General features: G+C 39.2%; 1 protein-coding gene across 2 annotated transcripts in view; it reads left to right on the top strand.

Moving 5' to 3' along the window:
- Window positions 1–21,469, top strand: part of fars2 (phenylalanyl-tRNA synthetase 2, mitochondrial) — a 444,725-nt gene that overhangs the window by 124,071 nt on the left and 299,185 nt on the right. For both annotated transcript variants that reach the window (XM_043719492.2, XM_087978504.1), the window contains one exon: window positions 15,618–15,749. In XM_043719492.2, the coding sequence (XP_043575427.1) occupies window positions 15,618–15,749 (132 nt within the window). The remainder of the gene's footprint in view (window positions 1–15,617; window positions 15,750–21,469) is intronic.

Raw genomic sequence — 21,469 nt, 5'->3', positions numbered from 1 at the left:
GCCAGGATTGAAATGTATAAGCTAGAAGCTATAAGGAAGTTTGAACAAGTTTGGATTGTTTTTGCTAGAGCATCAGAGGCTGAGGAGAGACCTGATAGAAAATATATGAAAGACTTGGATAGGGTGGAAAGTCTGAGTCTTTTTCGCAGAGTGAAAATGTCAAATGCCATATTATATTGGTCAGACCAAATCCTCTGCAAATGTGTCAAGGATCTATCTTATTTAAAGGCAAGTGTAAGGTCCTGTGTTTCAGGTGTAGCTTAATTGGTTACACTACCCGACTTTAAGCAAAACACGCTTTATTTTTAGACAAAAAGCCAAAAGAATTGTGGATGCCAGAAATCTGAAACAAAAACAGAAATTGCAGGAAAACCTCAGCAGATGGCAACATATGTTGGCACGGTGGCTCAATGGTTAGCTCAATGGCTGCCTCACAGCACCAGGGCCCCAGGTTCGATTCCAGCCTCGAGTGGCTGTCTGTGTGGAGTTTGCACATTCTCCCTGTGTCTGCATGGATTTCCTCTGGGTTCTCTGGTTTCCTCCCACAGTCCAAAGATGTGCAGGTCAGGTGAATTGGCCATGCTAAATTGCCCATATTGTTAGGTGCATTAGTCAGAGGGAAATAGGTCTGGGTGGGTTACTCTTCAGAGGATCGGTGTGGACTGGTTGGGCAGAAGGGCCTGTTTCTACACTGTAGGGAATCTAATCTAATCTAATCTAATCTGTGGAGAGAAATCAGAGTTAACCTTTCAGATCCAGTGACCCTTCTTGAAATCTGATGGTAGCTAGGAAAAGGGCAGTTTGTATAGAGGAGGTGGTGTAGAGGGGGTAAAGTAAACAGTAGGTGGGGACAGAGCCCAAAAAGAGAGAAAAACATTTGGATAGACAAAGGAGTGAAATCGTAGATTTACTCGCCGAGGCGGTGTGTTTTATTCCTGCAATTGTTTTGTCGCCTCACTACGTGACATCATCAGTGCGTCTTTGATAAGGTGTTAGTGGGCTGTCCTGCCTGGTAATTATATGTCTCTGTTTGTTGGTACTTCTGGTTCTGTGTTGGTGTTCCTATAGACTCCCCTTCCTGGATGTATTAGTGGAATGCACACCTACCGGGGAACTCCAGACCAGTATGTATAGGAAGAACACCCATACTGACCAGATATTGAACTATAACAGCAGCCACCCCAACACCCACAAATGGAACTGCATTAGGACATTATTTGAATGGGCAAGGACACTGCAGCAACCCAGAACTCCAGAAGGCAGATCAGGAACACCTATTTGAAAGATTTAAATGAAACAGGTACCTTAAGAGCACTGTCCTTCGGCACTAAAGGGACAAACCCAAAGAAGATAACACTACACGACCACCCATGATAGCAACTGTATCATACATCAAAGACATATCAGAGATAACAACATGACTACTCAGAACCTGAGAATCTTAGAAGCCCACAAACCATTAAACATCTTCCACCAGGGCATCACAAAGGTTAGAGACCTGACGCCCATATCCAACAGGATAAATGTTTTCTACAAGATACCCTGCAAAGACTGTAAAAAACACTATATAGAACAAATAGGAAGAAAACTGACTATGTGGCTGCATGAACACCAGCTCACTACTGCCAGATACGACCAACACTCTCTCATTTCCAACCACCCAGACAACGACGGACACAAATTCAACTGGAACAATTTAACCATCCTAGCACAGGCAAAACAGAGACGCACCACAAAATTCCTTGAAGCCTGGCACTCCAATCGGAACTCAATCAATAGACACATTGAACTGGTAAACAAACCACTCAGATACAGAACCAGAAATACCAACAGAGACAGATAAATACCAAGCGGGTCAGACCACCAACACCTTATCAATGATGATTGATGATGTCACGTAGTGAGGCAATAAACTGTTGGCAGAAAAACACACCAGCTCGGCAAATGAATCCGCGACTTCATCCACAATCCAAGCTACAAATCTTCTGAAGAACTCTAAAGACAGGAGTGGTTAAAGGTCGGTCTGAGTGGATGTATAGCTGCTAATGATGACAATTAGTAGCTGACAATGGGTTATATGTGGTAGCAGGCCATGTAATGACAAGACCTGGTGTGTGGAGGTGGGGGAAAGCAAGGGGAAGGGTGCTCAAGCCCTAAAATTGTTGAACATTTTATTCTTACCATACTGTTATAATAGAAACAAAGGGAAGAATAATTGGTATAACTTTAACTCTGTTGGGAAACTTAACAAGATAGTAGATTAGTTAACTACTAAACAGCAACTGTTCCAATATAGTAACATCCCATAAAGACACCCTTGGCAAAGGCAAAGTCAATAAAACAGATGGTTTCATATGCGATTCTGGCAGCAGAGAGTGAATGAAAGCTTTTAGCTGTTGCCGAGAAAGACATATAGCTGCTTCCACAACCAAAATCGAAACCCCAACAACTACTGAAATCTAAATGAAAACTCCAGTTCTGTGGGAGCCTGACTGCACCCATTCATGTTGCGTCTATTGTTCCAACTTTAAAAAAAAACCCAAGGACTCACAAACTGTTTATTTTATTGGCTTGGATGAGGCAGCTTTTCAGTGATGACTCAAAACCTCTCCTCAAGAAAAACTAGGACAAAACATGCCTCTTAAAGCCATAGTATCATCATACCTCCCCCCTTAAAAAAACCATCAATGTAAAAGTTTTAAAAACCTTTATTCTTATGCTATTAGTACATGACAGTGTATAGACATTACATTGACTCTAAGCATGCAAACATTGAATACTACAGTCCATTTCAATTTGTTTCTTCCGCCACCAAACACCTTTGTCTTCCTTCATCAATGTTGTGTGTTATGGACAGACCATTCCCCCTCAAAATATTTGAAGGGGGTAACCTAGACTCTAACTTTCTTTTATTTTAAGGTAGATGTGAAGTGCACGTTCCAAATGTGATGCACTGATCAAACCACTCAACATTAAGCAAAACAATTTATTTAGACACTATAGTTAAAATACAACAAAAGAAAGAGGATTTTAGAATAACAACTATTGGAAAATTTAACTAAATAACAAATACAGTACCTATTACTAATTAACTGTTCCAATATAGCAACATCCCATAATTTGGCAAAAGGCTAATTTCAGACACAGGCACATGTCGTTTTCTAACCCAGAAGGAAACAACATTGAGATTTCAGAGAATGTAACAGCAAGGAATCATTTTCCTGAAGCTCCACTCTTCTGGGACCCAAACGGCTTCTGACTGCTACTGCAAAAAAACTAGAAAGCTCGATCTGTAAGATCTGGCCACTCCCCTTCCATTGTTTCCAATGCTTAAAAAAACCCTAAAGGCCTCCTCTGATTGTTGTCTGAGGCCATCTCCCATAGCCACTTCAGCCTTTACAATCTCTTCAAAAAACCCAGGATAGAAAAACTTTTTAAAGTGATTATGCTGTTTCATCCTGCCACATGTATAATTTTGAAATTAAATGGCTGTCACAATAAATTCCTTCTAAACAGTCTGGTATTTTTATTTTTAAATTTTTCCAAAAACTTTAAAGTGTTATGATCAGTACATACAGTTTTCTCAGATACATTACTAGCAACATAAATGTTGAAATGGCGCAATGCCAACAGCAAGCCAAGGTCTCCTTCTCTATTGTGGAATATTTCTGCGGATGAATATTCAGCTTCTCATTATCATCTTGCAAGAATGCAGCACCAACACCCACATCACTCACATCAATATCCACCTTGAATGGCCTTTGTAATTAGGTGTGGCCAACAGTGAATGGTGGTTAACACAACTTCCAGGCTGTCAAATGCCTTCTAAATTCCTCCATCCACTGAAATTTCCTGTATTTCTTCACGTCTGTCAATAGAACATCTGCGCTGTTAACATTTGGTATGAATTTCCAATAAAACCGACTCAGTCCCAGGAATTGTGGTACTTCCTCCTTTGTCGATATTATAGGAAATTCCCCATTAACCTTTGTTTTCACATCCCGTGGGGCTGTCTGTCCATGTCCAATGATATGGTTCAGGAATGTGATTTGGGCTTTTGCGAACTTACTTTTAGCCAGGTTTATCACCAAACTCAAACTTGCCTTCTGAAGTCGATTGAACAATTCCAATAGATGCTCCAGAAGGTTGTCTATGTAGATCACACAATTAGGTAATCTCAAAGTGACTTTATTGGTTAGTCATTGAAACGTGCACCAGGCACATTTCATACTAAATGGCAAAACTTTAAACTGGTAAAGTTCATGCGGTGTCCCAAAAGCCAAAATTTCCTTTGCTCCCTTGGATAAAGTTATCTGCCGGTATTCTTTGAGTAAGTCCTGCTTTGAAAAATACGTTGCTTGTCTCACTTTCTTAATACAGTCTTCCATTTGTGGAATAAGGTACAAATCAGATTTTGTGACTGCTTTGATTTTGCGGTTACCAACAAATAAATGTTGGGGACTATCTGGTTTTGGTACCATCACTATGGGTGAGCTCCATTCGCTGCATCTCACTTCAATTATATCATCTTGTTCTCAATTTCATTTTGAACCTGTGCCAATTTTGGACGGTTAGATGTATAAGAATGTTGCTTAATTGGATCAGCATTTCTGACCATCTGTGTCATGCGTAAACAGATGAGTACTTCCCAGCTTATTCCCTGGTATTTCATAGAATTGTAGAATCCCTACAGTGTGGAAACAGGCCATTTGGCCCAACAAGTCCACACCGATGCTCCAAAGAGTAACTCACCCAGACCCATTCCCCAACATTTCCCCTGACTGATTCACCTAAACTATACATCCCTGAACACTATGGACAATTTTAGCACGGCCAATTGACCTAACTTGCACATCTATGGGCTGGGGGAGGAAACCAGAGCAGACACTGGGAAAATATGCAAACTCCACACAGACAATCTCCCGAGGCTAGAATCAAAGCCAGGTTCTTTAGCACTGTGAGGCTGCAGTGCTAACCACTGAGCCACCATGCTGCTATGTGATTTCTCTGTGTGATTGTAATAACTCTTTCAGGTCAGTTCAATTTTCCTCTGGAAGGTAACTCAATAATTTATGAGACCTTCCTTAATATCCAACTTAATTTGAGGAATATCATTTATTGGAATTTGGTTCTTCACTCTGACTTGTACCACAAGTACCATATTCTCCTTTGGCTTTCCTTCCCGAGCAAAATACCATCTGAACATGACAGACTCTGTGAGTTTTCCTCCTATCTGGCATTCTTATGAAATAATTGACCTCATGTTCACAAAGCACTTCATGGACCTAAAAACATAGCCCTGTGCTCTATCAATAGGTATGTAGAAAAGTCTTTTCCTCGGCTTTTTAAAAATATTTTCAGGACAATCTTTCCAACATTACTTGCCTCCCAGACTGCAGTTAGGCAGACATTGATACTCTGATAGACAATATAGTGCACAAATTGAAAAGTATGGATGTTAGTTGGAGTTTGCTGTATATATGGACAGCGGGGTTTGACAAAGCATGGCGCTGGAAAAAGCACATCAGGTCAGGCATTATCCAAGGAGCAAGGGAGTTGACGTTTCGGGCATCATCCTTCTAAGGACTGGAGAAGGGTTCTGCCTGAAGTGTCGACTCTCTTGCTCCTCGGATGCTGCCTGACCTGCTGTGCTTTCTCCAGCACTGTGCTTTATCAACTCTGACTCTCCAGCATCTGCACTCCTCACTTTCTCCCTGTTTGCAGTATAAATTCCATGTTTGGCATACAGCCCAAGGGATTCTAAACGATTTTCAGCCCTTTGATGTTCTTTGAATGTAAGATATTAAATCGAGGCATTAACTGTGTTGGAAGAGCATCATCTCCGTGAAAGGTGGTCGTGGGTCTGCCTGAAACTTGATGATCTTCAGTGCAAAGAAGTTTTGATGACCAAATATTGCAGATTGATACATTCCAGGGGATGCAATAAAGCTTGAGGCAGCCACTGCAGGGGAACAACGAGTAAAAGCCTGTGTATGTAGTATCATTTCAGCTATGTAGTGCCATTTATTTTCCCTAAAAGTCTACTTTATTCTTAAAATTTATAGAAATACATTAGTTATTATGATTTGAATATTACAGAATTTGCAATAAAATTCAACTTGATTCCATACAGCATGTTCCAATCTCAAATACCTCAGTACAATTATGATGGGTTTGATATTTACAATACAGTCTATGTCAGGTGTATAGACTAAGAGCAAACCATTTTCAAAATGGAAATTACCAACAGTGCAGTGAAAATCAACTTTTCTGTATACACCACGTTCCATTCTGAGATGTCTTAACACAATTAAATTGTTTTTTGAAACAAAAACAGAGCATTGGAGAACACAGCAGATCTGGCAGCATCTTATGAGAGAAAAAGAGCATTTAATGTCTCAAGACCACTGACGCTTTGTTAGAACAGGAACTGGAGTTCTGACAAAGTGTTACTTGACTCAAAGCATGTTTTATTCTCAACAGATGCTGCCAGAACCTGCTTTGTTTGTCCAGCATTGTTTGTGCTTCCAATTTCTAGCATCTGCAGTTCTCTTTTTATTTTAAATATTTGTGATGTTGACAATATATATATTCCTAGTCAAGCATACAGCCAGAGGAGATCTACAGTTTCCAGCCTCTCAGTTTACTATAGTTGAAAGACCATTGACAGCAGCTTTTCATTGTTGTATTCTGTGACAGCTGCCCCAAACTTTAGTGTGTCCTCAGCACTAATCCCAGACATTGGAATGAACAAATCTGCAACACTTAGTCAAGAGAACACAGTGCACTGGAAGACCAGCAAGCTTCAGGCAGGCCAGAGAGCAACTTTCACTGAGTTAATAGTTCTCCAGGTGCAGTTGATGTGTATGTGTCCTGGCGTCAATCCAAAAAAAGCACAAAACCGTGAGTTGCAGAACTGCTTTGGGATGAACTTTGATAGAAAACCATGTAGTGTTAGTCCAGTAAGTATAACCTTAGTAATGGGGACACTATTGGAGGTAATAGTGGAGGAACAGAACCAGTCTGAACTTGGTGAGCCAGAGATTAATCAAGAACAGTCAGCATTGTTTTATTTAGGGTGATCATGTTGACCAAGTATATTGAATTTTTTTGAAGAGGTAACCAGTTATGTAGATGAGAGCAATACATTTGATGTGTCCTACTTGGACTCAGAATCAGCAAGGCGCTTGATAAGGTCCTGCATGGGAGACCGATAGAAAAGGTTAGGGCCTATGATATCCAAGAATATATGGCTAACTTGATCCAGACTTGGCTGAGTGGCAGGAAGCAGAGGGTGATGATCAAGGGAATCTGGAGCTCGCTGCCTGCAAGGGTAATAGAGGCAGAACATTTAAGAAGTATTATGATGTACATTGCAATGCTAAGGTATTCAAGGCTATGTGCCTAGTGCTGGAAAATTGGATTAGAATAGTTAGGTGGTTGTTTTTGACAGGCACAGAGTCAGTGGTTCAAAAACTCTTCTGTGCTGTAGACTTCTATGATGCATACTAGAGTCTAAAAGTCAGTGTAAAGTGGTAGGCCTGCCTGTTATAATTTCTGAGTTACTGTATAAAATTGCAAAATCTACTTTTGGATATGGCTGATGGTGCTGAACTCCACTCGCAAGTTAAAAGTAACAACCAAGAAGATGATATCTACCAACACGAAAGAACAAAATATTCTGGTGATCTATGTGGCATGGTTTAGATCTTACCTTATGGCAGTTTATATCTGGTGCTGAGTTAAAGGGCTCTCTTAGCAGGCAGCAGCAATGATGTCAGCAAACAGATAAACAGACATTTGCGATGAAGAATTCACCGTAGCAAACTAGATAGTTAGAAGTACTAAGTATTCTTTGCTCTTTTCAAGCAGAGAAATAAATCAGAGTTGGATTTGGATAGAAGCAAAAACAGCAACATAAACAACATTCCGTATATACTTGTGTAAAAGTTGAATTTTTTTAGACTATTTTCTAAGGTAAAATTATGGGGTCAACTATAAGATGGATACTACTTTTGAAGGGTTGAAATTCATGCTACAGTCTAAAATACCATGTCATTAGCAGAAGCCCAATTGATCTCTAAACAAATAAAGAAACAAAACACAACAAATTACAGTAATTATCAGATAAAGACAGTAGAAACAAAGATGGATTAGTAATTATTTTGTTTGCTTTTTCTTTTGTTTCTTGTTATTCTCTTTTTTTTAAAAAAAACTTACCTTGGAGCAGTGATGAAATCATCGGTGCAGGGGAGGTCCAGAACAGAACAACATGCCAGCAGTCTGAAAGCCCGGAGTGGAGTGGGATGACCCGTAGGTTGGAAGCCCGGAGAGGAGTGGGATGGCCAGTAGGCTGGAGGCCCGGTTTGGGCTGGACTACCAGTAGGTTGAAGGCCTGGAGCAGAGCTGGATGGCCAGTTGGCTGGAAGCCCAGAATGGAGTGAGATGGCCAGTAGGTTGGAGGCCCGGAGCAGGATGGCCAGCAGTCTGGAAGTCCAGAGCAGAACAGGATGGCTAGCTGTCTGGAGGCCCAGAGTGGAGTGGGACGGCCAACAGTCTGGACACTCGGAGCAGAATGTTATGGTCAGCAAACTGAAGGCCCAGAGCAGAACGAGACAGCCTGTAGACTGGAGGCCCAGAGCAAAACATTACAGTCAGCAGACCAGAGGCCCAGAGTGGAGTGGAACAGCCAGCAGACTGGACACTCAGAGCAGAACGTTATGGTCAGCCAACTGGAAGTCCAGAGCAGAACGAGACAGCCAGTAGACTGGAGGCCCAGAGCAGAATGGGACAGCCAGGAGGCTAGAGGCCCAGAGCAGGACAGCCAGTAAGCTGGAGGCCCGGAGCAGAGCAGGACAGCCAATAAAATTGAATACTGATTATACTAATTAAAGTGCTCGTTCAATAGTGAATTTGAGAAATCCATTGCCTAATGTTTGTGAAAATTATACATCAAAACACATAGTAGCATGAAAAATATAATTTCCTTCTTGTAATATTTATGAAGGGGATATACCTTGACTCACAAATGTTTATCTGTTATCTGTGAAGAATTAGGGTAGACTTTTACACAAGATATATGGAAAGTTCCTGACACCTTGGCCAAAAATAGAGAGTTGACTTTTATGTGAGATCGACTTTTACCGGAGTATATGTATTTTTTTTAATCATTTTTGTTAAAGTTTCAGATCAGTACCATACTAGAGATAGTCATATTTCTTCTAAAATTATTTCCCTCTACTTACCCTGTTTTCTAAAATTATTTAAAATTAACTCTGACTTATTTTATGCTTGAGTGATGTGGAACTCAAAGGTATGGTTTCCAGCATTTGCAGGATCTGTAAGTCATGATAAGATAGGTGCTTTATATAGGGAGGAATTTGATACAACTTATTCTTGGCAGTTAAACTAATTTCCTTGAGAGTTTCCTTCAATTGATTAACTTTTATCCAAGAGTCTAAATGTGGTCCTTGACTGCCAGCGCCAGTGCTTAACTCGGTTGTGATAGACATATTGGTAACACCATTTGGATAGGAACTTCTAAAATTCTGATATTTAAAACAGGAATAACCAGGGATTTCATTATGTTTGTGCAATTAGTAATGTAGATATAAATATACATTACTGAAAGAAGAATTGAGAATGCTGCACAGTGTGTAAGCAGAGAAAAGAAATAAAGATGATGCTAGATTTCCTCATTCATTGGGCTGGACTTTGTACTTGTTGCTGATCTCAAAGAAAACAATCCACAAAGATCTAGTGATCTTATGTGGTGTAGTTTAGCCTTTGCCTAATGTGGGTTTAAGTCTGGCAGTAAGTCAAAGGTTTACCTAAGCATGCAGCAACAGGCATCTCAGCAACCCCCTAAGCAACAAATCACATTGAAGAATTCGCCACAGCAAATTTGGCAGTTAAAAGCACCGAATATCTTTATATTTTAATTTAAATTTTCAAAAAGAAAAATTTATCTTTTTCGATTTTGATAGCTGAATGGCTGATGGCTGCTAGTGGTTACCTTACTTAAGAAAGGATAAACTATCAACTCACTCCTTAAACTTCTACTATTTTCAAGAAAAAGCACCCAACCTGCTCAGGTATTTCTAAAAAGTGTTCTCAATGATGGCATCATTCTTGTGAATTTATTTTTGCATCTACTGTCTTTTTTTTATCCTTTTGTAATAAGGAGGGGAGAATCATTCATAATACTTCACACTTGAAAAAATGGTCTAAAGTCTGTTTTGGTTAATGGTTCAGAATTGAAATGGAGATCTATTTCACCTTTTATCAGATATTCTGCTGTATATTATGGACATTTTCTGTTACTAAAATAGTAATTGTGGGCTGGCTTTCCCATTTTAGGCTGTGTCATTTTATGTTGGTGTTGTGTGTCAAACCTCATAGCACCTTTTTTCAATCTTCATCTCATGAATTATGCAACAGTCTCTTTGGGGGGAGGTTTCTTGTACAGTCATGCAGCAGGAAAGGACAAATTCCCAATGCTATCAAAATCTTCCAGTGCACAAGTGGCTGGGTGCCATATCTAATGCCCAGCTACACACTATTTCAGATGCTGCAAGCGAGGGACTATCTCTCACAGTCTTCTGAGGAAACTGAAATGTTCCAGAAACGGAAGCTGACAGCCCACTTTTCTGATAGGGATCTGGAAATCTGGTTGGGTGTGGTGATTGAGAGGTGTGCCACCCTGTACCTGATGGGCCACCAGAGGATGGCAAGGCACCAAACACCCTGCCTGGGTACAGATAGTGGCCTGGGTCATTGTTGTCTCCAAGGTCAGACAAACTTCATGCCTATGCATGAAATAGATCCTCTGTGCTCTGAAAATGTAAGTGCCATCATCTTCTGTTTCCTACCTTACACTCACTCCAATTCTGCCACTGCACAAATGTCACCAGTGTTCAAGTACTACCAATGTCACTACTGCATGCAGCATCTCAACTCAATGTTCATCATCCTCCACAATTACTAACCCTTCCAGTCGTCTAAGTGCAAAGTGAGTGAGCACCAAGAAGTGAAGGCAAGAATAATAAGATGTATCCTGTGTAGATGCATGAGATGACTGTGTGCATGGCGGCCTAGCAGGAACATGCAGGTCAAAGGTATCCCTGAGCACCAAAATGAAGTTCTAAGGGACTGAAGTGGATTATGATTTGGTCAAAGATCTGCCATGGAAATGTGATGAAACTGGTGGTTAGCCAGTGCTGACTTTGGTGGTTGAGGGATGGAGGATAACATTGTCTATGGAATATTCAAGGACATTTTGGTGAGGAACATTAAAATAAAAGCCTGGAGAAGCAAGTGGCAATCTACATTCACTAGGTCACTGCTCTGACTTTTAAGTAGGTTATTGTCATCATCTAGGTTCTCAGGAAAGGAGGAGAGAATTAATTTGCAAACTACATTTAAATGAGGCAAATTCAGTATTAATGAGAAGCAAATGCAGGAACATCGACAGCAAAATTCTCACCATTGATACCATTGAGGGGAAAATTGTAAATATTTTCTTGACATAGAGAATTTGATTTTTTTCCCATACAGTTCTTTATTGTTACCTATGTTGCTCAAAACGTGGGAAAATTCTGTGGTTGAAGTGGAAATTGGTTTGCAATTGTGTAGGTGTATTTTGGGCATAGCACAGAAAATTTTACAGTGATATTGCATATTAGAGATCTAATGCCTACCCTTCTGGGAAAATTGTTTCTGATGATTAGAGATTTCAGGTCCATCCTCTGAAGATTTTTCTCGCAGTCATTAACAAACGGTAAATTTTAAGTGAAACTCTAAAGGCAAATCTTCTTCACTCTGTGGACACTGCAAATTCATTGTATTTGCTATAGAAGCATAAAATGCAATGAAAGATAACATACAATATAGTCACTTAAGATTTACAAAGAGCAGAGCTTCGCAACTGGTGGACCAGAACTGGTCATTTGCAATTCTCCTTGCATACAGAACTATGAATATGTTGGGGTCAGTTAGTGGAAGACACCTGTGGTTGATTTTTTTCATTTATATAATTAAAAGGCACGTGCCTGTTCTACAAATGCAAACAGCCATTGCACAATAAGTTCACTATGCTGATTGATTCACATACATTCAGTTGGAAATTTCACGCTGGCAAAAATCAATTCCATTCACCAGACAAGCTTGAAAAGCTACAAACCATCAATCTCTATAAAACAGAGGAATCAAATTGCTCTGTTTTTACAAAACCATTAGTCATAGAACAGTCAATTGAAAAAAAACAAAGTAATCAAGGAGTTAACAAAAATGCAATATTTTATAGCAACCATGTTATATTTTGAGTCAGAGATGATGCATTTATTCTTATACTAGAAAAATTCTCAACGGGAATTTGTAGTGAATAGCATTAGGCACTGGGTGATTACATCTTGGACTTAGATTCAGACCAGTTTAGATAGATGGGAGGAAGCATTATGGACAAATGGAGATTAGGTTGACAACAAATAGCAGACTGGTTTGTGGGCTAGTTGACCAGTTACTAATAACATACATGGCCTGCCTGCCAAAAATTGAGATTGGTTCTCAGCATAACATCGTGGGCTAAAGGGCCTGTTCTGTGCTGTACTTTTCTATTTGTTTCAAGCCTCCTATGTATTTTGCGATGGTTATATTTGAGTCACAATGAGACCACGATAAACATTGAGAAACATAGAATCCCTACAATGTGGAAGCAGGCCATTAGGCTCATTGAGTCGACACTCTCCCTCTGAAGAACATCCCACCCAGACCCATCCCCCTACGTTATCCATGTGACCCTGCATTTCCCATGGCTAATCCACATAGCCTGCACATCCCTGGATACTATGAGTAATTTAGCATGGTTAATCCACTTAACCTGAACATCTTTGGACTGTGGGAGGAAATCTATGCAGACACAGGGAGAATGTGCGAACTCCATGGAGACACTCACCTAAGGCTGCAATCGAACCCAAGTCCGTGGCACCGTGAGGCAGCAGTGCTAATCACTGAGCCACCACATGAAGACTTGTTTTGCCTGTGAGCGAAGCCTCGGAAGATCTACAAATGAATTTTTTTCAAGAGTTTCTGATGATTACATTCGTTGCACTATATTGACATAGATGTCATTTAAGTCCTGTATGGTACACTATTTGCTTGCTGAGAATATTATTTTTATTTAGGATTATGAAAGATTGAGACTAAAATCAGAATTTGTTTTTGTGTACTTATTCACAAAAGAATATTGTTCTATTCTTTAATCTGAGTTGAGGTCATAGAGAGGGAGTCTATAAGTTTAGACCTGGTTTGTATGTTTTGACTTTAGCCCAGACCTAAAGCTGAGTTCTGGTTGATGGGTATGAAGGGATAGATCTGTTGTGCATTTGTATGATATGCAGTACAAAAGCTAGCCCACATGATGAGGTTTGAGAGGATAGCTGTGGCTGACCACTCCGCAGCTGGGGTTTTGATATATAGAGAAAACCTCTAAACAGCAATCTTAGAATAAGAAAGTTTAAATCTATGAGCAGATGCAGGAGCACAAGGATGAAGGACAGATGATGGTTTACTTCACCTGGGGAGCCAGGGCATAGGAGGAAGCTCTTAAGGACCAATTGTCAATTCAGTGAGGCTGAAGTGATTGCTCCATATAGCGATCTGCTCCATATGGCTAGAGAACTAGGGCACAGGAGAAGTAATATGCAGTGTTTGATTTCTCAGTGCAGCGAGAGAGCTGAAATTATGCCAGTGATTAGCTGCTGGGGTACAGTCCTGTATCCACCCTTCCAACTTGGCATCACTCTCTTGACCAGAAGGCATCAATGTCGATTTCACCAGATTCCTTATCTCCCCTCCTCCCACCTCATCCCAGATGTAACCCTCCAACTCGGCATCGCCCTCTTGAACTGTCCCACCTATCCATCTTCGTTCCAACCTATTCACTCCACCCTCCACTCTGACCTATCACCATCACCCCTTATCTTTCAGTCCCCTTCCATCCACACCCCCCCACACCCCGACATTCCTGACGATGGACTTATGCCCGAAACCTTGACTGTCCTGCTTCTCGGATGCTGCCTGACCTGCTGTGCTTTTCCAGCTCCATACATTTTAACTCTAATCTCCAGCATCTGCAGTCCTCACTTTCTCGTTGCAGCCTTGTAAACCCAGACAAAATCTAGGAAAAGAAATTGAACATTTAAAATGCTCCGAATTTGTATTTGATACCTCAAAACCCTTGCTGGAAGAAGAAGCAGGAGGGCCTCCAATCTGAGTTGGAGCTACTGTTGAAAGGAAGTTAGAGTTCAAAGCATTGAAGATGAGGGGCAGAAATCCTTCATGATAAAGGCAGAGTTTGAAAATATTTGTTTGTAACTCACAGTGATCATTAAGTCTAGGTTGGCTGCTGAGAAGATTTATGAGGTCTGTCTTGATTGTGCCTGTTATTTGGTATGTATTTCGTGTTTATAGTTTGTATTCACATTTGCCACAAGTTAATTTTGGATGTTAGAATATACAGTGGATGATATTTTGCTTTCTCTGTTGGTTGTTGCATGGTAAAAGTTATCCAGTTTGTTTAAGACCATGTAATATTGTGGCTTTATTCTCCTTATAACGAACTTTGATTTCAAGTCTTGTTTACTTGAAACAAAAACATACTTGTTCATAATTGAATTCTAATAAATAAACAACATCTTAACAGTTCACTGTTAATGTCACATGATTTTTTCAATTGCTCCGTAAAGTACTACAATAATGTTTGTACGTTTGGCTGAAACGATTGTTCGTGCACCTCATGCTGATGAAACGAATAACATCATATTAATGAAGCCTTTAGAAAACAAACTAAACTAATCTGAAAGTTTTTTGCTATGGATTTACAAAATAGTAAAATAAAACATTAGCAAATAATGTATTCAGATGAAACAGTACACAGATCTCTGTGACTTCATTTGTCTCAAGTACAGCAGCTGAGCAAAGGCCAAATTAGGACCACATGGGTCTTACTGCTTGTGAATGGAAATCTAACTTCTCAATGCAATATTTCATGAAGTCCTAAACACTGAACTGTTAGCAAATTGAGAAGATTAAAAAAGCAAAACTATAATTCAAAACAGAAGCTTGTCTGACACACAGTTCCATGTTTATTAATATCCTTTAGCTGAAATTACAGACTAATTTTCTTGTTCTAAAATGAGAGGCCCGTGATGAGCATTGTGATCAACAGCGCTTCATTTAGAAATGAATTTTTCAAATCCAACATGAAGCCTTAGATTACTTTATCATTTTCAGAAGTTTCTAGTTTGCTGCCTGTTAAGTTGCTCAATAGGACTACCTGTTTTCCAATGATCTTGACTCATTTTCCTTAAATGCCAGGTGACTGAGAGGTTTTGACAAGTGATTGACTTGGAGGGGGCCTGAACTGCAAAAAGTACCATTCATATTAGAAAAGACATAGTTGGGTTTTTTCTCTAGTTTAAAGATTTATTGCTGTCACAAAACTATTGTAAGTGGTTTGTTCACTATTTATTTTCCTGGAATTCAGTAACAAGTGTCGTTAACTGAAGAGCCAAGTTTTGCAGGAGTCACTAATACTGTCATTATTTGCCTTGTGACAGGACTAGAAATTAGATGGGTGGATTGCTATTTCCCATTTACGCATCCTTCCTTTGAAATGGAGATCAAGTTCCAAGGAGAATGGATGGAGGTCCTTGGCTGTGGGATCATGGAGCAGCAGCTGGTAGACTCAGGTAATTCAGTGCAGAACAATTGGCCTTGAAGCCCTCTTTGTTTATGATTTAATAAATAAACTCTGTTATTCATGACTATTCCAAAATTTAAAATTATTTGATAATTTCTGCCAAATAAATCTCAAGGTGAACAAGGTGAATTGTTCATAAAAGCAATACTTCATATAAAAGTTGATATAGTAGTTACATTAGTTGGGGTAGAATGGATAGCGCAGCTCTGATTTGTGCCAAGAACACTGGGTTCAATCCATGACCCAGTTCAGGTAAATTTTGGGCCAGTATCCACATCCCCTATTCATTGTAAAATTCATGACACTTTGCTGAGATTTAGCAAATAATTACCAAGCACCTGCCAATGGGTAGAGAACTCAAGAAGAAGGAGTTGTATACAATACATAGTGCTGTTGATACAGAAAATACTGGACAAAATATTTGTGTAGCAATTAGATAAATTCTGTGTGCTGCATCAGCAATATGGCTTACTATATTTTCAAGTTATGCCTTTATTTGTTGCTGTGCACAGAACTTTTCATAGCCTACATATGTTTAACAGTTAGTGTTGAAGTAACATAAATCAAATTCTACCCAATTAGATATGCACTGATTAGGGCTTACACATCATGCATGGAATAACAAATATTCAGTTGGCATGGAGGATTTTTAATGTTGTTTAAAGATAAAACAATTTATTTAAGGAGATGTCTTATTTTGAAGAGCAAAAATTTACCTTGATGCTAGGAACGGAGATACTTTTGTGCTTTTAATGTTAAGCTTGAGTTAAATTCAATTGCAGCAGTGGGCCTCACTATAACCACTTATTATGGTAAGCATCATACCATATTATGCAAAAGAGCTTATGTGGTCCTTGGGCTGTTCCAAAATGCATGTCACTACTGCGCAGTCCCATGACCAAAGCCATATAAGAAAATAGACCTGAATCTTTATCTGCATCTTCATGTGATCATGACACAACCAAACCATCTCCATGTTCATGGTATGAATTGTTACAAATGCAAGCAATAACAAAGTTTTGTTTTTAAAGCAAAATTTATGTTAATGTCACTTGAGAAAAAAGAAGAGGAACCTGACATGAAACCCAAAATGGGATTGACGTTTTCGGGTTTGGTAACAAGCAATAACAAAGTTTTGTTTTTAAAGCAAAATTTATGTTAATGTCACTTGAGAAAAAAGAAGAGGAACCTGACATGAAACCCAAAATGGGATTGACGTTTTCGGGTTTGGTACCAGGATCACCTCACGAATGTCTCATCAAAAGCAATGCCATTCTTCCCATTAATTCTAATTAAGATTTTTGCAGTGGCACTCAAAATTGGCTGGGTAGGATAGATAGACAGTTCATGGGGTAATCTCTCCTGCTTAACTGGAGTGCAGAAGAAAATTAGGAACCATTGAATGATAGAGTAGACAAAGTATAGAGGGAATTCCTTTGGTTTTGCCAGGAAAATCTATTGTAATCATTCCAACTGACATTACTACTGTACAAGTCAGATAGCTGAATAAAATCTGGCTTGATAGGTCATGTTTAATTTCATGTAATTTGATGCAACAATCTTTCACTGAAACAGAAACACAGAAGGCTGCAGATTTGAACAATAAAACATGGGTTTATTACAGCAGAGAAACAAAATAAATAAAATAAAACAAACCAAGCTATTTAATATCATAAAGTTTGAAATACTCCAAAACACCATGCAAAATCAAGTTCCATCTACTCTCCAACGCTATCACTTTAGTTATTACAAAGATGGATATTTTCCTCCTATGCCCAATTCTTAAGTACTATCTTTCCACAGTTACTTTTCTGTTAGCTGCAAAGTATTTTCCTTGAATCCTCACACCACTGAGATCTTAGACTTTCTCAATTTTGAGTAACCGCTGCAGATTGTTAAACACAAATCCTGATCTGGAAGTTTTCACAAAGTGAAACTCATACACTGAGGTAACTGATTCCCTTAACTCCTTTTTTCTGGAGAAACTATTTTACATCTTTTCAGTCGTCTCCTTAGAATTGAGATTAGTAACTTTTAACTAACTTTTAAAAATCTTTTCTTCTGCTAAATTAATAACCGAATGATTTTCAACTACTAAACTCCTTCACAAACAAAAAGACAATTGCCCATATGCCACAATTTGAGATCCAAACTCTTCTTAAAGATATATGTAGCAAATAGCTCTCATCACACTATCTTAAATTTACTTTCACAAAAATACCCTTCATAGATATTAATTTAGAGGTGTGATCACATGCCTACTAGGAATTTGATTGAGGTAATCTAAGCTAATTGCATTTGGTAACTCTATTGGCAATAGAGAGAGCTGCTTTTCATTTAATGGAAAAGGGAATACTATCATCCAGATCCTTGGATTGAATATCACCTAGATCTTGGAATGGATCGTCTTCTCCTGGTGGGTTTGGGAGTGGGTGTGCAGGAAGTTCAAAGGAGGTGAAGGAAAGAAGGTCTGCAATGTGGGGTTGTCAGAATAAATGTCTGGGTGGTACAAAGGAGGTTTCAGTGGGTAGTAGTAAAAGGAGAAGTTTGCAAGCAGAGGAAGGAAGGGGCTGTTGTGGAGTAAGGCTAATACAGGACAAAAGGAGAATGAGCCTGTAAGCTGGTGCAGGAGAAGGTGGCTGCAAAAACCACTTTAAACCTGTCAACAAAGGAATAGTCAACAAGATGATCACAAGCTGAGTTTACAATCACTGAGTAGTGAATACCTTGAAATTTAATGTGGAATCTCTTGCTTAAAGTTGTATAATGTCAGGAGCTATCATATGGGGTAAATTGTAATGGATGCTAATGCAACGAACCCTGTGTCCCTTGTTAAATTTCAATCAGGGATTGAGATTTGAAACGCTATAAATAGGATAATAACTGCCTGGTTAAAATGTTCCAGTAATGGAAATATATTAGCTCTGACCACACCAGTCAGCAGAATGTGTGTTTTGTGTGATGGGATCTTTTTGTATAGAAGTGTTTGTTGGTTATTTTGAAAAAAAACTTTTGTTGTTAACTTATAACTGTTGTCTTGTGCCAGTTTAAATGCTGTGGTGTCTAGGAAATAATGTTTTCCTTTTGTGATATTAACTTTAATGGAGAGCAAACAGTTATTGAGAACATTGATCAATTCTTCCAATTCTACTTTTCTGTAAGTCCAAATGCCTCACAAGGCAATTCAATACAGTATTGTTACAACGTGATAGTATCACTTAATAAATTAGTTACCGTAAATGAAAAAAGGAATCTCTGAAAGCCAAAAGATCGCCTCTGAAAATCAAAAGGTAACCTTCAAGAAAATCTCAGGTACAACCCTTTGATGAGGGAATAATGTTAGGATCCCAGCTGATGTTGGTAATATTGGACAAGTCAAATTCCAGAGAAATATTTGTCTTGATACACCACAAGTTTTATTTTTGCAATTTGTTTACTGTAGTATTCAGTGTTCTTTCAACAAAAGAAGTTGTTTGTTGCAAAAGAATACAAATATAAAACAAAGCTATATGAGAATTTGGAAAGACGTCATTGTAAATAGCACAAAGAAAAATTGAATCCATTTTCTCTGCAAAATTCCTCACAGACACTCATGCCACTCCTATCTACATTCTTTAATTTCTTCTGAAAATAAAAAGTGCTGGAAGTCACAGTGGGTCAGGCAGCATCCATGGAGAAAGAGCAAACTAACTTTTTGAGTCTAGATGCCACTTCATCAGAGTTGACATGATACTTCATGTCAGCTCTGATGAAGAGTTAATTAGACTTGAAACGTTAATTTGCTCTCTCTTCATTGATGTTGCCTGATCCACTGTGATTTCCAGCACTTTTGTTTTCAGTACAGATTCTAGCATCTGCTATAATTTGCTGCTCTTTAATTTCACTCAATTGACAAGGTCACATGCATTTTCTTTCAATGAGTTTCTGCACATTCATCGGATTGGATTCTTTCCAATTCTCCAAGGGACATGCAGACACAGGTAAACATATTGACCTTTCTCATTGAACTGTGTAAGAAAGGCTTCCAGCCCTGTTTGGTGAACTGTTGAAACAGTTTTAAACTTGTTTTAAGCTCAGATGGCCTAGAGAATGCCAAAACTAAACTGCCTTGCTGATGATATGGACCTCTTCTTCTGAACTTAGACCTTTAGCCATTGGTCTGTCTGTAGGGTGTAAAACTTCAAACTATTAAGTACTTCAGCAATTATCTCACTAGGTAGTGTATCTAGTCATTTAGTATAATCACAGAGTCATAGAATTGTTACGGCACAGAAGGAGGTCATTTGGCTTGCCATACCTGCACCAGTTCTGTTACCTAGTGCCAGTACATCACCAGGCAGTATATCCCAAACCCTAACTACTCTCTGAGCAAAGCTTATTTTCTTGCATCACCCAACAACTTGGTTTGCCCAACACTTTAAATCTATGCCCTCTTGTTCTTCTTTATTTTATGAATGGGAACAGCTTCTCCCTATCTACTCTGCCTCATCGCTCATGTTTAGAAAACCTCACCAGATCTTTTCTTAGCTTTCTTCTCTCCAAGACAACAGCCTCAACCTTTTCAATCTATCCTCATAACTAAAGTTTCTCATTTCTGGAACCATAACCTCTCCAATGTATTCACATCGTTTTATTTTATTTCTTTATTTTTCTATCTTCTTTTTCCTAAGAATTTATACTTAAGAATCTGTACCTTTGTATGTAAGATGGCACTGTATGTGGCAACTTCTAAACATTAAAATGTACTCTTTTGAGTATATGTGACAATAAAGCTAATTCAATTCAATTCAATCTTTCCTAACAGTGTCATGCACATGTTACCTAATACTCCAGCTGAGGTCTTCGATGCTGGGTCTGCTGCTTTTTGTCATTTATATGAATGATTTGGATGTGAATATAAGAGTTATGGTTACTAAGTTTGCAGATGACACCAAAATTAAAAATCACACAACATCATGTTATAGTCCAACAGGTTTAATTGGAAGCACACTAGCTTTCGGAGCGACGCTCCTTCATCAGGTGGTTGTGGAGGCGCTCCGAAGGCTAGTGTGCTTCCAATTAAACCTGTTGGACTATAACCTGGTGTAGAGTGATTTTTAACTTTGTACACCCCAGTCCAGCACCAGCATCTCCAAATCATGACACCAAAATTGGTGGTGTAATGGACAGTGAAGAAGTTACCTCAGAGTACAATGGGATGTTGACCAGTAGGACCTTTGGGCTGACGAGTGGCGGATGAAGTTTAATTTGGATAAATGTGAGATGTTGCTTTTTGGAAAGATAAATCAGGCCAGGATTTATACATTTAATGGCGAGATCCTGGGGAGTGTTGCCAAAAAAAGAGATTTTGGAGTGCTGGTTTATAGTTCTTTGAAAGTGGAGTCGCAAGTAGGCAAGTTAGTGGAGAAAGCATTTGGTATGCTTGCCTTCCTTGGTCATTGCATTGAGTGCAGGAGTTGAGAGGTCATGTTGCAGCTATGCAGGACATTGGTTAGGCCACTCTTGGAATACTGCTTTGAATTTGCACATCCCTGCTATAGGAAAGGTGTAGTGAAATTTGGAAGGGTTCAGAAAAGATTTACTAGGGCATTGCCAGGGTTGGAGTGTTTCAGCGAAATGGAGAGGCTGAATAGACTGGGGCTATTTTCCCTGGAGTGTTGGAGGCTGAGGAGTGACCTCCTGATAGAGGTTTATAAATCATGAGGGGCA

This window comes from Chiloscyllium plagiosum, unplaced genomic scaffold (assembly GCF_037043375.1).
Source record: "Chiloscyllium plagiosum isolate Xiang-an unplaced genomic scaffold, Cpla_swu_hap1 HiC_scaffold_34, whole genome shotgun sequence".
Taxonomy (NCBI): Eukaryota; Metazoa; Chordata; class Chondrichthyes; order Orectolobiformes; family Hemiscylliidae; genus Chiloscyllium; species Chiloscyllium plagiosum.
Note: the sequence above shows the minus strand (reverse complement) of the source record. Positions and strands in the feature narration are given on the sequence as shown.